Below are 17,175 nucleotides of genomic sequence, written 5' to 3' on the forward strand. Positions count from 1 at the left end.
TTCACTCAATGGCCGGGATGTCAGATGGCTCTGGAGACTGTTGCTTTCCTGTGAGAAATACGCCTTTCAATAACAGACAGACAATTAGCAGATGCATTTTCATGGCTTGGCGGACCGTATTTTCAGCCTGAGATATGGTCAAATCCTTATCCATTGTAGAAACTTGTGTCCCAGGTACACGAGTCTTTTTTACATCCTAAAATGGAGGGATTTTCCTTTAGTTCCCTGAGCATGTGTCTTAGTACAGTTTCCAAATATCTTTTAGTGGGAAAGTGAAGAGAATATTGTCCCATCGCTCTTTGTCGGGGCTCTCTGGGGATCTTGGAGGGTTTTTCCATCAATTAATTACTCTGTTTTACAGTGAAACCGTACGTTTGGGCTAATCTTCCTCCTGAGCCAGTGTTTGAACCCACAGCTGTATGTTCTCTCCTCTGTAGAGTCCTAGAGGTGCTGGCTGGAAGGGTTCTCTGAGATCCTGCTCCGAGAAGGACTGCGTTAGGTCAGCTGTGGCTCTGTCCAGCCAAGCCGTCAAAACCTTCTGCAGGAAACCATCTGCAGGACGGTGGTGCCGTAGTCTTTCTGGCGGCCTGTTCTGGGGCCGTACCGCCCTCCGGGGAAATTTTTTTTTGCCAAAGTCCAAGTCCAACCTGAACCTCCCAAGCCACAATCTGTGGCTGTTGGCCACGTTCATGACATCATCTTCTACTTCCAGGAAGAGTTTGGCTTAGTCATCTTTGTGGGTGCCCTGCGAGCAGTTGTAGGCTGCATTTTTTCATCATGCGATCTGGGTCTGGACCCTCTTCAGTTTTTCCCTGTCTCTCTTGAACTCAATGGCCAAAAACTGAACACAATATTACAGGTGCGGCCTCACCCGTGCTGAGTAAAAAGGGCAATATCTTCCCTCGGTCTGCTGGCCAGGCTGCTTGTTTTGTAGCCCAGGGTGCAGCTTGCCGTATTTCCTGTGAGCGTGCGTGAACGGGCTCAGGCTCAGCCTGGCGGTCATTGTAAATCCCTTTTCAGCCTCTTGAACAGAGCTGCTGCTCGGGCAGTCTCTCCTGAGCCGGGACCAGTGTGTTGGTTGGTCCACCCCAGATTCACACCTTTCTTCTTCCCATTGTTGAACTTCATGCGGTTTCTGTAGCCTGGTCCTCAAATTTCCCAGGGCCCCTCCGGTTTGAAGCTCTGCATTTCACTACGTCAGACGCTCCCCCTAGCTTAACAGCATCTGTACTTGGTTACCGAGGGTGTCCTCTGTCTCATCTGTGTTGTTGATGAGGCTGTTGAACAAGATGGGCCCCCGGACTGGCTCATACAGCACTGTGCTCGTTGCCAGCTGCCTAGTCGTTAATCACTACCTTTTCACGCGGTGGTGCACTCAGTTCTCAGCCCACCTAGCTGTCCGTGCATCTGGTCCGTAGCTCCTCAGTTTCCAAATGGGAATGCTGTGGGAGTCGGTGTCAGAAGCCTTGCTGGAGTCATGGTATGTCACGTCCACCACTGCCCCCTTGCCCACAGAAAACAGTCATATTATATTGGTTAAGCACAGTTTGCTGTTGGGAAATCCGTATTGACCGTTGCTGTTTGCCGTCTTGTCCTTCAAATGTTTGTGCATGAGGAGGACGTGCTCCGTGGCCTTCACAAGGCTGAGGAAGGGCTGACTCCCATTCTCAAAGGTGAGTGTCACATTCAGGACCTGCTGGCAGGGACCTTCCAAACCACCATGAATTCTCTTAGGAAAGAGCAGCCTCGCTACTGCTTCAGCAGCTCCCGCAGCCCCCGCTGCTGAATCCCACTGGGCCTGTGGACCTGGCTGCAGCAGCTCTTCTAAGAAGTCCCTAACCTGTTGCTTCCCCACTACTGGCTGCCCATCTTACATTGTCCGCTACACTCCAAGGCCTGGGAGCACGCTTTGTCCGTGAACACTGAGACCTAAAACAAAGTTAAGCACTTTGGTCATGTCTGCACTGTCCACGGCTGATTTTTCATCAGCAGACTCGCATTTTCCCCAAACTTCCTTTTGGTGCCAGTGTACTACTACAAGATGTCCTTGTTCTGCTTAATGTCTTTTCGTAGTCTTTGCTCCAGCTGGGCTTTGGCCTTCCTGATATTGTCACTAGTGCTTCAGCATTGTTTTTATTGTTTTGGTGCCTGTCACCGTTTCTCCTTCTTGCGTGTCTTTTTGCATTTTAGTTCATTAAGAAGCTTGCTACCTTATCAAGCAAGCCTTCTGCAAAAATATCGGGTCTTCCTAAATGACAGCATTGGTGGGTTGGTGCTGAGATCTCAAAAATTTTTCTTTGAAAACCAGCACCCCCTTCCCTTTGGGCTGCTTCTCAGGAAGCTGAAGTCTGCCCTGAACCTGAGGATCCTGGCTCTGCTACTCACCTTTCAAGCCTTCCTCCGGATGCTCAGCGCAGCCATCTCGCAGTTGCTGCAGCCCGAGCTGTCCTGTGACCACATTCAGTTTTTCCCTGTTGGTGAACAGCAAGTCAAGCAGAAGGCCACCTCCAGCAGCCCTCTCCGGTGTTTGTGTTAGGAAATTGTCACCAGCGGTCTGGGAGCCTCCTGGCTTCCCTGGCCAGTGATCCATTGCCTTCCCAGCAGATGTCTGGACAGTTGAAGTCCTGGAGAGGATGAGGGCTTGTGAGACGTCCACTAGTTATTTATGGACAACCTCACCCACCACCTCCTCTCAGGCAGTGGTTACAGACCCAGAGTCCCTCCTGCTCCTAGCCTAGATCCAGAGACTTTCAGAAGGCATGTCTGTGCAGCTGGGAGCTCCATCCCGTGGAGACACCTCCCTTCCCGGCCTGTCCTTCCTGAACAGCCTTCACAGCAGCAAGCATGGTCGCAGAGGTGTTCTTCCCTCTCCTAGTGACATAGGGTCTTTCTCTTCCTGGTGGTCTTCCACCATCTCCCAGTGAGGCACCAGGGTCGAGGAAGGAGAATTGTAGCTGGCAGCATCAGCTGCACAGCCAGGCATCAGTCTGGCAGATGTGTGCACTCCACAGCAGATCTTTCCTTCAGCCAGAAGAGTTCTGGGGACAGACTCTGTTGAGAACATAGCTGGAACGGACTCCTGCTGTGTCTCCATTGCCCTTAACCCCAAAGCCCTGCAGTCGCCTTTGAGCTGCTCAAGGTTTTCCTGGATGTATCACTGTTACCCACCGGCATGAGCAACAAGGGGTAGTAATCAGAAGGGCAGAGGAGTCCCAAAATCTTTGCACAACACCGCCAGTCCAGGCCCCGGGGCCCGCAGCAAACCTTCCAGGACAGTAGTTCTGGCTGGCACATGGTGTCTTCGTGCCACGTCTGGTGGCAGCCTTCCCTGTGACAATAACATGGCCTAGGGTAGAGAGCAAAAGCTCTAAATACAGTTCCTCACTTTTTTCCAGGACAGCCACCTGGCAGAGCCACTGAAGGTTTTTAGCTAAGGTGGCCTCTGAATTGTATCTGTTTTCTTTCCTGAGTTTTGTCCTTCCAAGGCCGAGCCCTCTCTCCATTTCAAATGCATTTTGTTCTTCTTTCTCTCTTTGACAAAATCTGTTAGGAAGACCCCTGCATCTCTTGCGTTCTGCAGCAGAGGTGTCGGAGGAGGCGGTGTCCGAGTGCAGAAGCTGCCTTACTGGGGAGCAGCGCAGGGCAAGACTGTGGTAGCTGAGGTGGAGCTGCCAGCAAGCCTCCAGGCCCGTTTCAGTAGGGCTCAGGTGTCTGCCAGGTTGCCTTTGGGAAGTGTCTCCGTTCTTGAGTTCAGCACGTACCACACTTAACGTCGTCACCAGTGCTGCGACCTTCAGGTGAGGTGCAGGGCTGGGCAGAGCAGTGCGGTCACCTCCCCGGATCGGTCCCTCAGTCTGCTGTTTCGCTGTGATGTTGCTGCGTGGCATGAACCGCTGAGAGAGGACGCACGTGGGTAAGGGAATTGAAAGAGAAAAGAAGGTGGCTGCTGGCCTGTTCCTAGGAATTCGGCATCCAGCGCACAGTCACGATGTCCTCTGGCCTCTCTCACTCAGCACTGAGAGGTTTGGCAGAACAATAGCGGTAGGTGGGCTTTGCCCTTTCGTACTACACTCGGACAGCCTGGGCCAGCAAATCCTGCAGGTACCGCTAAGGCAAAGCGTGTCTGCGCCCCAGTCCTGGGATCTGTACGCAGCCAGGGTTTGAAAGTGCTCGTGGGCAGTGCATCTGGAAGATGCTCCACTTACCGGTGGGCAGTCTTTCGAAGGCAGGGGAAGTGGATGTGACTGTTACAACGTCAGGTAGGTGGATGAAATGCAGTAGCACAAAGATGTGGTTTTTCTTGAGGGACGGTTTCAAACTGCCAAGATTAGGCAGTCGTGCGGAGTTCAGCAATGGGCTTTACTGAGATGCCGTTGAACAACGTGGGGTTTGAATCTGGTGGCTGCTGCAGAGGGTGCGCGGGTGACTGCCTCTCCGTGCCCAGCACCGGAGCAAAACACCCGCAGACAATTACACCATTGTGCGGTTGGTGCCCGCCCGGCTCGCTGGAGGCCGTGGGGCAGCGCCAGGCTGTGAACGTGCCACAGTTTAGGACTAGATCAGACCTGTCGGGGCACGGGATTTTTAAAATCCTACTTTAACGGACCAGAGCGTGGTCTGTAGTGTCCAGCCTTGTATCTTCCTCTGAGCCTGGCAGGTTTTAGATCCTTGATTTTTTTCCTTGAGGAGCCTGTGACTAGTGATGTAGATAAGAGCCCTTGTACGGACACTTCCCTTTTATACGTTCGTTGTGCGTGTGTGTATACACACAGGACTTATGGACAGTGAATACAAATATGGATATAAATTTGTGGATGTTTTCATTGTTTAGGTCTGTATGATATAGTTGTACAAAAGCATTGTTAGAAGAAAAGAAAACTGCAATTAGCAGTCGAGCTGGGATCTCCCTGCCAGAACAGTGGGGTGCAGGGCGGTGAGAAGGTTTCTGGGGCGGTGTCTGCGTTGGTACTGGAGACCCCACCAGTCCCCCTCCCCTGCGGGTAACGACAAAACCTGCTGTGGCAGAGGTTAGCTCACCAGGGGAGCGTGTTCTGGATGTGAACTATTGTTGCTGTGAGATAATGTAATCTAGTATTAATTTCATTTGACAGATTAAAAAAAAAAAAAGAATCGATGGCTCCAATAAAAACGTGCAGGTGTAGCAGCAGATCTGATGGCCGGGCTCTGGCGGTGCTTACCATGTGCAGAGCATGTCAGCAACCCGTGAGCGTCTCCTGGGGAGGAAAGAGTGCCGTTTTTCTGAACCTCAGAGTTTTTGATATTTGGGAGCATAAATTTTACGTAATTAACAAAAGCTCAGGGTTATTTGAGGACACGCTGCTAAATGCAGTCCAAAAATCAGGGGGAAAAAATCTGCTGGGCAAGACATCACCCACTTCAGTGAGATAACGAAGGAGCAGTTAAATATTACTTACAGACATGTATCCCCTTCTTACTGGAAAGGTTAGCAAGTAAAGGAGAAGGAAATGCGGTTAATTTGAGCTAAAGTGTGTGGGAGGTTGATAAGGGGAGCCAAAGGAAATATCAAAGGCCAATATGTAACGATAATAAGAAATTTTAGAGCATTAGAAGAAAAAAAAAAGTCTGGTAGAGATCCATTTCTATATGTAAATGATAAAATTGTATATTCTGGTGCAAAAAAAAAAAAAAAAAAAAGGCAGAAATGTTCTGTTCTGAGTTTGGAACAAATCAGGAGGATGTATCTATCCATATGATGCGCTTGGAACAGAAAGTTTCCCAGCTGTAACCAAGGAGAAAGTGAGATAGTATTTGCTAAAAATAAACATACTCAAATTAACAGGCTTGAATAACATATACCCAAGTGTCTAAAAGAGCCTAGCTGAGGAGTTGTCTGAACCACTGATGTGAATACCTCAAAGTCTTGCTCATCTATGAAATCTCAAAGAGTTGGTAGAGGGCTGTTGCTATTCTGATATTCTGAGGGTATAAAATAGGTGACTCGGGAAACTGTGGCTTGTTCAGCTCAGCACCAGTGCTGGGTAAAATAATGGAGCAATTAACCTGGAGCGCAATCAACAAAGACTTAGAGAATGAAAATCCAGTGAATATCAGACAGTGCGGTTCCATGGAAGGTGGGAACAAACCTGCTGTCTTTTCGTGACGGCGTCACAGGGCTGGTTAAAGCGAGGACCGTGTTCACGTAGTACGTTTTGACTCCCTTAATAACCGTGTGACTTGTGTATAAATAACCTTACAATAAATGGAATTAACAGACCGAACGTGGCTTTGAGGCGTTGCGAGGTCATGCGGGGCACGTTTCAGAAAGCAACTGCGAAGGGGAAGGTACCAGTGTGGGGGGCCATCGCCAGCAAGGTTTCTTTACGATTTTTGATCCTCGCAGCTCAACACTTCTATCAGTGTTTCAAAATAGTGACAAAACCCCGCATTAGTAAGGACCGCAGGTACCACAAACAGCAAAGCGCGTGCTGCGGAATGATCTGGCCGTCCTGCCGAAGCGGCCATGGTCCGGCAGACCGTGCAAGGCGACGTGTCTGCAAGCAAGGAATGGAGGTTACAGGATATGAAATTACCCTGGAAAAATGTAACTCAGCAAAGGACATGGGTTTCTCCAAGATAATTGTGTTAATGTTAGTTGATTGCGTAGGATGTGGCAGAGAGATTTCGTATATGTAAAGGACAAACTTCCAGAGTTATGTGAACTTGCATATTCTGGTTGCAGCTTTGGAAGATCACTGAAACATCACTTTGTGCAAGTCAGGCATTCGCACCGCGGGATGAATCTGGCGTTACTGAGTGCAGTTCTAAAAGGGCCTCAGAATGATTCACGAGCTGAAAAAAGGTTTGAGGCTTAAGGAGTCCATCTTGCTCAGCGTGGTGAAGCGGGGCTGATGAGGGCAATAGCTCTGGGCCTTGGGCAGTTAATTCCTTTGTCCGGCTTGGAGGGAGACGGCCCACTGCAGATCTCCGTGCATGTACAGAAGATCCCCTGGATAACAGCAGTCATGGATTTTAGTGAAATCCCATTTCAAACACTTCTGCACCAGTACGTCCTATGCTCAGAGAATGAGATTGCCCGGGAGAGGTGGGAAGGAGAGTTTAGAGCTCAAGTTCTCAGAAGGAGCATCTTAGGATCTGGATAATCTTGCAGCCTTTCTCCAGTTTGAGCGCTTTGAGATGCTGAAAGGGTGAAGTTGGCCCTCAGAAATCCAGAGAGCTCCACTCTCCAGAGTGACGTACGGGTTTGTTCCTGTTGGTGAAGATTTACCCCCAAAGCCCCCCCAGCGTTGCCTAGGGGTCTGTGCGCGTCCTGGTTGATGTCCCATTATTCTCCTGGTAGATGTCCATACAGAGCTCTGGAGCAGAACAAGCGTATTTCAGGCTTCAGAGCTTGCCTTCCTCTAAGTAACTTGTTATTCCTGGGAACGTGCGTGACTCAGGTGATTCATTGTCAGGTCAGGCTTCTTATGTACAGGCAGATAACATATAATGAAGGTACGGGCAGATGCCACATAACGCGCGGTTCTTTCAGTCTTTCCTCAGAACTCAGCCCTTCTAATTTTCTGGTAATACTGTGCATTTCTCAAAGCTGCTTCTCACTGGTTGACACCATTTGGGTAATGAAGTGTCCCGAACGGACCACAGCATGCTTGCTGAAGCTGCAGGGCTAGTACCTTCATCCTCCTTCAGCAATCAAACACTGCATTGTCGTAGCTTTGGATACCGGTCGCCATTAAAGGATTCCTTCCTTGCACGGGGACAGAGTTTTCTGTTCTCTTTTTTTCCCACAGCCTGACTTGAGCTGGGAACATTTTGTTTGTCCCAGCACCACTGGCACCGTGCTAGGGACTGCACGAATGCACCATTGATCTCCACACAGGTGCCATCTCCTTGCGGAGGAAGTTTTCTCAGGCCTTAGAAGAGCCCGATGTGCTGAACCCAGGTCACAGTCCCGTACTCTGACCAGCTGCTTTTACGTATTCCACACGTGGCGGGTTCAGTGGTCTACACCAAATTCACTTCTTTTAAGTTATTTGTCATCGCATGGGATTTGATTTAGCAGAGTGGTACAGTGGTACTTAAATGAAATGCAAATATAAATTACACTTAGCAGAGTATAGCAGATGCAATATCCAGCTGAATCACCATACAGATCTGAGTCTTGTTACCAGTCTCTATAGTCTGCTCACCATCACGACACGGGCTGTCTCCAGTCACCGCAAAGGCGTAAGTAGGTTGGCACCAGCTCAAGCCCGTTGCTGTCTTTCAGTTTGTTCTCTTTGTTGTTCTCTGTCGAGCTAATCCACCTGTACAGTCCCTCTCCCCATTCTGGTCTTGCTAACTCAGGAAGACTTTTGCGCTCTTCTCATTAATTCAAGGATGAAGTTACAGAGCCGGTTGACCCGCTCAGCTGGTGCAGCCGGTTCATCCTCTGACCTGACGCAGCTGGGTGATCCACTCAGCTGCTGTAGCCACTTGATCTAAAACAAAGACTGCCTCGGGCCCCCTTGGTGTTGAGATCGGTTCAGCTTCCATTGCAACAGCTCTGGTCAGTCTCTCCCTACCTTCTTCCCTGGGCTTCAAGAGCACGTAGCCCTTGCCTGTCTTTTCAGAGCTTTCTTCTGCTGTAGGGGTTCATTGGTCAGTCACAAGGGGGAAACATTAGTGCTATTACTCAAGTCACATGAGAACTCATCTGGAGTAGTATCCACCGCCCTAGAAATCTGGGTTCAGGAAAGATGAATTCAGGCTGGAACAGGAGCATAGAAAAGCTACTGAGATGATCAGGAGATTCGGGACGTTATCTCCTGGGACAACTACTAAAGCTTCATATCCTTATCAGTTTGCTGGGAGGGATCAGACTGGTCCCACCGGACCAGACTGATGGTCCATTAGCCCAGTTCCCTGTCCTTGACAGTGGCATTACAAGCTACTGCTAATTAAGGAGAGCACACCTGCCTGGCCATTTTGGGTGGTCCACTCCCTTTGTGCCTTCCAGCATCCAAGGTCGTCGCACTGGGGACGTTGGCAGGAATGACCCTGTTCGGTCCCGCTGGTATCTGTGCCAGGACCTGCTCTCCAGGAATTCGTCTGATCTCCCTCTGAATCTGCCAGTACTGTCCACCTCCACGGCCTCCCGTGGCAGCCAGCTCCAGACAACCATTGCCTGCTGCACAAAGAAGTCTTGCTTTTCTCTGGTTTTATCTCATCTGCCACTAGTCTCCTTGAGAGCCCTCTCCTCCTCATGCTGCAGGATTTGGTGAACAGCAGCTCTGCCTTGGCTGTGTCCACTGCCTTGGGGAGTTTTGTAAGCCTTGGCCATGCATTTCCCTGAGCCTTCGCTTCTCCAAACTGGAGAATCCCAGCCTTCTCGGTCTGTCTTCACAGGGCAGTTGCTCCATCCCCTTGACCATTTTAGTTGCCCTTTTCTGGCCCTTCTCTAGCTCCACCGCTTCCTCCTGGAGATGCTGAACGAGACCTGCACACAGCGCTGAAGGCATGCATATGCAGGATCAGCACAGCCCCAAATGACATTGCCCACCTTGCTTTCCATCTCTTCCCTGACGTATTTTGTTGGCTTTTTTGGCTGCTGTTGTGCACTGAACCCATGATTTTGGGAGCTGTCAGTATCGGTGCCAAGACCTATCTGGAGCTGTACCCACCAGGTCCATGTTCAGCATCGTGGCTCTTCCCTAGAAGCATTACTTTGCATGTCTCTACATGGTGGCCCACCTGCCACCTTTTGCCCTCTCACTCAGTTTGGGAGTCCTCCTGGAGCTCATCAGCATTGATGCATCATCTGGCTACTCTGAAGACAGTTGCAGCAGTTTATAATGCCCAGCCTTTGACACAGTGTCTTCATCTTTCTGTGTATGGTCTTTTATGTTTTGTAGACACTTTCTGCATGATTTCACTCTTGATCTATTGTCTTCTTCCAGGCCAAAAGCATATCTCTAAGAGCAGAGCATCCTCATCAGGCAGTTGTGTCCAAGAAACTGGAAGTTTTTCTTTATTGCTGGATCAAAACCAGTCACGTTTCCACCACTGCCTGCCTGATCTTTCTCATTCCAACACCTCCCCGTTTGAGGGCCAGCAATCGTTTGGAGTGTTTAATTCCCTGGGCAGGACTCCCAGCTGCTGGTCTTCTTGAAGATTCATCTCTGCACTTCATAGACTGGGACCAAAACCTGATTTTTGTGTGTGTGTCAGACAATTCCCCTGTGTCGCTCTAACGTCATCAGACAGCTCCAGGCTGTCTGCGTGACAGGGATCCTCCGTGCATGGGTCTGCTCAGAAAGATGAAACACTTTGCTTTGCTCATTTTGCTGCCTCCTCTCTTTATGTCTGAGCGCTTTTCTTCCTCCTGTGGGAGACGGCATTGTGCTCCTGAGAGCGCGGTTCTGACGTTGCGTTGCTGCTGAAGGTGGGGGCTGCCTTGGCTGAGATCCTCTCCCAGTTCGGTGGATCAGCAGCGGCATCGAACCGCAGCCCCCGTTCCCTCTCGGGCACCTGGCGCCCGGGGTCTCTGGCTGCTGCGGGTAGGCTGCGAGTGCTGGTGTTGGCTCTCCCTTCCCACTGTGGAACAGCGGCTTGAACCACTGGTTTGCTCACTGTTGATGGGAGCTCACCTCCCTGTAGGTATCAACGCAGGCTCGGCACCAGGCTCTGTGATCTCAGTATGCGCGGTTTATCATGCCATATTGACTCAGCGCTACTTTGAAGCTGAAAAAGAACTGAAAATCTTCATGCCTTCTTCTCGGTGAGCTAACCTGTGTATCAGATGTTCTTCTCTTTGTATTTTGAATTTTTCAAGAGCAACTGTTAGAGAAACTTCACTCAGATGAGTGTTCAGCCAAAGTTGTTTGCAGTTGCGGAGTTTGTAGTTCATCTTCTTGGGTATCACCAGGAACCAGGAGTGAATCAGGATTTCATATTTTTCAGAAACTGGTTTTTTTTTTTCCCTAGACATTCTTGCATAGTGCAAGCAACTGTCTGACCAGTCTCCCCTGCGGTCAGCTTTACTGTACAGCATTTATTCTTGACCTCCTGTATCGTTTCAGCCTCCTGACTGCTTTTCTTATCTGCTTTCTGCAAGACGCCGTTCTGGTTGGTCAGGTGGAGCTGCAGTTTCCTGGGGTTTGAGCTCCTGCTTGGTTTTACTCCATCTTTCACAGAAAAGGCCTGGCAATGTGGGACCGATACTTTGAGGTTGTCACTGAAAGACCTTTAATGTGCTCTTCCCTCTATTTTAAACTGCAGCAGGGATGTTATTTTTTTCCCATAGGATAAGTTCCATTCACACTCCAGTGACCAAGCTTTCCTTTGCAGGCTTTGTAACCTAACCCAGCTCTGGCACGTTTCTGGCTGGTTTGGTTGTGGCTTTGGGTCGAGGTCCTTCTGGCCAGGGGTGCTTCAGAGAGTCACAGGGTCAAGTCGGCAGTCCCAGGCAAGCGTGGCACTGAGACTTTACACTTGCTGGCCAGTGTCATGTTTTTCTTGTCTTTCACGGCTGGCCCTTAGCGTGCTTCGTGAAGCCGGTGTTGCTCTCACCGCTGCTGCTTTTTCGTGCTCCGGACGGTCAAGGAGTGCCCAGCGGTGGATGAAGTTGCACAATACAGGCTAAGCTGACGTCTTATGGCTTTTGTAGGAGTTGTCGATCTATGGGCACATTTGGAACACATTGGGCAAAAAGCTGTCTGACCACGTTGGTACCTTTTTCCTCATCCCTGATCTCACCAAGTTATAACCAATTGAAAAATCAACATTTTCCATCTGTTACTTGACTGTCGGCAAAAACGCCAACAGTCCGCCAGAACACCAACGGGATGCGGTGCTCGGGCCGTGCTTCTGCCAGGCAGTGCCACAGCAGCCGGTGCTCGCGCTCCTGGGGACCACGCGCCCTGGCTCGTGCCACCAGCGCTGCCCAGGATGGAGCAGAGGGAGCAGGTCCCATCTTGCCAGCCCGCAGGGTCAAACCTCCCACTCCTGCTGCTCTGCATTTGAGTAACCTAAAAAATCTGAACTGCTGCCCGTTTGGGTGGACAAGTTTGGATGATTAAAAATGAAACAGAAAGCACAGGCATCTTCCGTCGGTATTTCTGTTCTTTATTTGGAAGGGAGCAGGGTGGTGGTCATGTGTCACACGCAGATGATGAAACGCTTTCCAAGCCATTAGTAACTGAAGCGGTAAGCATCTGCCAGGTGGTAATTTTTCAGTATTTGCATTTTGTGATTGTATGATGCTGGGTAATGCCAGGAGACTGGCAGAGCGCTGACGTTCAGAAGGGGCAAGGGGACGATCCAATTAATTATAAACCTGTGAGTCTGATATCAGTTGCTGGCAAAAAATAAACAATCAGATACTGTAGGCAGTTGATAAAGAGTTAAAGAGTAGAATAAAATCACCAGCCGAAAGCCCCACCAAACAAATTTCATTTCATTCTTTGAGGTGTCGGATTTATTTGATAGAGGTAACTGTTAAGATGGAATAGATTTTGTTTACCACTGTATAACATCCCCATTACAAAAGCCGCAGTGCATGAAACCAGCGGAGCTCCTGGGAAGCGGTTCACAAATGTGCCGGGTGAGGGGTCCTGGCCGGTACCTGTCAGCGAGTTGCCCCGCGGGCCGGCCTTTCTGGTGGGTCTCTCCAGGACGTGGCTCAGGACCTGCTGCTGCTCGGTGCTTTCACGCGCGTTCTAGAAATGAACCTGAAATCACGGCTAATAAATACCAGGCGTGCAGGGGGCAGCGGGCCGCGGCGCTGGGGATGCGCCGCGCGGGCCGGGGCTCCGCTGTGCGACGGGGCTTTGGAAAACTAAAGGGCTTGCGAAGACAAACTGCTGAAGTGGTTTAGGATCAGGAGGAAAAACAGGATAGCCATGCTCCAGGATTCAATCCGTTCCATCCAGTTCGTCCAAAAAAAAGATTAAGAGGTGATTTAACTAGAGTAGGCTGGTAATTTCATCGAAATCAAATTTTCTGAGGAAAACGTGTGTTTCCATGCAAATTGAATAATTGTTGAATCCATTATAATCAAAATTGAATCGAGTAATTGAATATCTGAAATAAAATTATTATTTCAAAAGCTTCGCATCTTAGAAAACGTTGATGTGCCATTTCAGAATGTAGTTCAACCCTTTTTTCACTTACATTTTTTACAGTTTTTCATAGAAAACAGCACTACAGCTCATGTATTGCAAATGTTATAACTTACATACTTTTAATTATTTAAACAACAGTTCAGTCTGCCCTAAAGATGAAACATCTCCAGCTGGAGTTGAAACACATAAAACGCAAACGTTCTTGAAATGCTGAAGTTTCCAGCATCCAGGACAGTTCTGCGGTTCAGCCTGCTGTACTTGCGATCCCGCGCGCCCCGGTGCAGGGACGATGCCGGTAGCGAGGGAGGTGGGACTGCGCCTGAGGAAGGGTAGCACAAGGGCCTGGGTCTGAAAACAGATTTCTTGATAGTAATATGGGAATGGGTTTTGGATTTTTTTTTAAGCGGTGGGAATTACTAAGCATTTGCAGGAAACCTGCAGAGGAAAGGCTGAATTCTCCATCTCCTGGTGTCTTTGAGACCTGAAGCTGGTGGCATGCAACAGCTTAGCTATAATGCTTCTGGTCTTGAACTTAGGAAGACAAAATTAATGTTGCATGGACAACCTAAATCCTGTCATTACCTGTCTTTTGAGTGCTCCGCTTCTGGGAACAAAAATATTAACGTAAATATTAACGCAAGTGCTTCTATAGCTATTGCCCACAGATAATCACTTGTCTCTTATTTGCCGTCAGTGTTATCTTAGGCCTAGAGCAGCAGCAGTTCTGGAGCGCGCGGCACATCTCAGCAGTGACTGCCAAGTGTGCAAACACCTCTGGGTCCTTTACAAAGCGGGGAACTAAGCCACAAAAGTCGAAACCAGTTTTTCCAGCGGTGAAGCGTCTGAACTGTGGCATCCTCATCCCCGTTACACCTCAAGCTCAGTTACCCAAAGCGAGGGTCCAGCTGTTAATGCCCCATGGAGACCCTTGTGTTCGTTGCTGCTTGGTAGATGCCGAGTACTGAGGTTGCATTTCCCAGTTTATTTCTTGGTTTTGTGTCTTGGGGATGGCCTAGCCTGCCATCACAGCCCAGCGCTTGTTGTCCAGGAAGCTAATAGGTTACGCTAGCACTAAAAACGACGACAGGAATGAGCTTCAGCATGTGTCCCGTAGAGCCCTGGAAGGAGTCGATCAGCGTGTCGATAGCCAGGGGAGCAGATAAGCGTCTCCGTCCGTACGCCACGCGTGGCTGCTGGTGGGGACAGGGTGGCTGAGCTGTTCAGGGCAATCTCTGCACGCCGCTCCGCACGGGTGCCTGTGCTCTTCCAGCGCCTCTTGCGGACCTGCGGCACAACTGGAGATCTGCGGATCCAGGAGCCTCCCCTGCGGTTACCGAATACCCAGGCAGAACCAGGAACGGCTCAGTTTTTAGTGATCTGCCTTGATGGCCCAGTGGGAAGGGGGAGGTCCAGCTCTTGCCACCTGGCTGCAGCCCTGGTGTGCACTGGTTTGCACTGGCCTGTTGCAGGTTCCTCAGCTTCTCCAGAAGGTTGAGGTCACCAGTAGGTGACACCCCACAGGGACAGCTTAAATATGAAAATGTGCTAGGCTGTAAAAACAGACGCAGAGATGCAAAATCATCTGTTTTGTGGCTTGACATCCGTCAGTCTTGCCCTCTGCCTGCTCTCTTTGTGGCAGCCAGCCTTCTCACTGCTCTCTTTCTCTGTGTCCCCTAGGTGAATGGTGTCAACGTGGTGAAGGTGGGGCACAAGCAGGTGGTCTCCTTGATCCGGCAAGGGGGGAACCACCTGGTGATGAAAGTTGTTTCCGTCAGCCGCAAGCCAGAATCAGAAGAAGTTGTTCGGAAGAAGGGTAAGTGTGGAGTCTCGTGGTTCTCTGAACAGGGGGTTGCGTCGCCTCAATGTGAGCAGGCGTGCCGAAGCCTGAGGGTCTGCCAGGAGGAGCCCGGCACGGGTGGATGGCCATGAGGCTGCCGAGCTGCAGCTGGGGAGGAAGGAGGGCACCGCGAGGGGAAGACCTGCCCGTCCCGGCACAGAGCCCTCCGCACACACAGCACTGCCACACGAGGACGCGCCGGTGCCCGGCGGCTGCGGCTGGGAGCGGTGCAGGGAGGATGGGGACAGCGGTCAGGTGGAGGGGCTGCGGTAGGGCACTGACACTGACACTGACACTGGGGGAGCCGGGCGCAGCCAGCGGCTGCTGGCCAGGCCTCCTGCAGGTCCCATCCACGGCCAGGCTGCGGGACAGCTGTGTTCTCACACTGGAGCTGTGTGTGCTCAGCGAAGGTTGGAGCCGGCTCCTCCTCGGGAACAGAGCTGCTTCTGGCACCCGCAGCCCGTGGTGCCCGTGGCAGGCTGTGCTGGAGAGCAGAGACTCCCCCTGCCCTGCGCGGGGTCGCGGTGGGGGTCTGCCCCTGCTTCAGGGTGCATGGGGGTGTTATGGTGGGGAACTGGCCCCGCTGTGCGAGGCGGGCTGGGATGGAGAGCTGCCCCTGCTAATGTGGGGCTGTCAGGGTGGAGCACTGTCCCTGTGGGGAAGGGGGGAGTCGGGGCGGAGGATGGTGCCTACAGGAGCGCAGAGGGTGTCAGCATGGAGGATAGCCCCCATGGCAGTGGGGAGCGCCAGGGTGGAGCCTGTCCTCTCTCGGGAATTCCGTGGCTGGGAACAGCCCCATGGGCTGGGAGCTCCTAGGGGCACGGCCAGTCCTGGGGCTGCCGGCCGTGTGTGGGACTTGCCCTCACTCAGGGGCGGGCAGGCGGCCGTGGGGCCCCCAGAAGGCTCTGGGCCTTCACCCCGTTGTCCCTGGGCCCCGAGGGCAGAGCCAAGACCCTCGGCCAGAGGTGGGGCCTGGGGGAAGTTTGGCGGTGGGCTGATGCGCTGGTGGCCAGTGGGGCAGGGCAGCCCTCGGGGTAGGGGCAGCCAGCTGAGGAGGGCAGGGACACATCTGGAGGGCAGCTGGATGGGAGGCAGCCAGCTGTGTGCAGGGGGGGCGGATCATGTCATACAGCTGTGGAGGGCAGGGGCACATCTGAGGACAGCCAGCTAGGGAGGCTGGGGGCACATCTGGGAGCAGCTGGCTGTGGAGGGTAGGACCTCATCCAGGGGCAGCCAGAGGTGGAGGGCAGGGGCTGGCGGTGGAAGGCAGGGGCACATCTGGCAGCAGCTCTCTGTGGAGTATAGGACCTCATCCATAGGCACCCAGCTGCGGGAGGCAGGGGCAGACCTGGGAGCAGCCGGCAGCATGGGGCAGGCTGTGGGGCAGGAGCGTTTCCTGGGGGAGCGTGGCTGGGCGCCGGCGCGGGGGGACGGGAGCGGGGCGTGGGGGGACGGGAGCGGGGCGCTCCCAGTGCAGCACGCGGGGCGTGGGGGAGGGAGGCAGCTCTGCGCGCTGACACTAAGAGCTGTAATTATATTGTCACGGCACAAAAGCATGAGTCGTGGGAAAGGCTGAGGCTCGGGAATCAGTGCTGGGACCACTGCCAGTGCCGCTCGTCGCTTCTCCTGGTGCTTCCAGCCCTGCAGCCGGTGAGCAGCTGCCCGTTGCTGCCCATTACTGCCCGTTGCTGCCCGTCACTGCCTGCTGCCCGTGCCCTGAGCCCACAGAGCTGGGCAGCCGCTCTTCCAGCACGGGGTGCGGGGACTGGAGCTGAGTCCCCTCTGTGGGACCCTGGCTGCAGCACGGCCGGGGGGAGCCAAACCCCGTCCCCCCCGGCTGGGGCTTGCCTCTTCCTGGGGGCAATGGAGGCCTGTGTGGGTCTGGCGTTTTCTGGCTGAATCCGCCCCTGTTGGGGTCTCTGATGCAGGCAGCGCCAGCAAAGCCTGAAGCTCCGGTTGCCATGGCAATGCCTGAGCGTTGAATCCAGCATTGTCAGCGAGCAAGCGTGAGGAGGAGGAGGCACCCCAAGTGAAGAGGAAGAGCCTTCAACTCGTCCCCGCTCTGGTGGGCTCATGGCATGCAGCGCCTCCGGGGCAGCACCGCGGGCCGGCCTGGCTAGGCAGCCCCTCGGGGCAGCCCCGCACCCTGGCACAGCACCGCGCTGCCCCGTGCCGGCCATGTGCCTCCGCTGCCCGGTGCGGAGCCGGCCGCCTCCAGCGCTTCACTAGGGCCGC

General features: G+C 52.4%; 1 protein-coding gene across 8 annotated transcripts in view; it reads left to right on the top strand.

Moving 5' to 3' along the window:
• The window catches only part of SHANK3 (SH3 and multiple ankyrin repeat domains 3), a 375,879-nt gene that overhangs the window by 311,894 nt on the left and 46,810 nt on the right, over nucleotides 1–17,175 (top strand). For all 8 annotated transcript variants that reach the window (XM_087764022.1, XM_087764023.1, XM_087764025.1 and 5 more), the window contains exon 18: nucleotides 14,781–14,916. In XM_087764022.1, coding sequence (XP_087620148.1) covers nucleotides 14,781–14,916 — 136 coding nt within the window. The remainder of the gene's footprint in view (nucleotides 1–14,780; nucleotides 14,917–17,175) is intronic.

This window comes from Nipponia nippon, unplaced genomic scaffold (assembly GCF_047370975.1).
Source record: "Nipponia nippon isolate SJK-2023a ecotype South Korea unplaced genomic scaffold, ASM4737097v1 scaffold_3, whole genome shotgun sequence".
NCBI lineage: Eukaryota > Metazoa > Chordata > Aves > Pelecaniformes > Threskiornithidae > Nipponia > Nipponia nippon.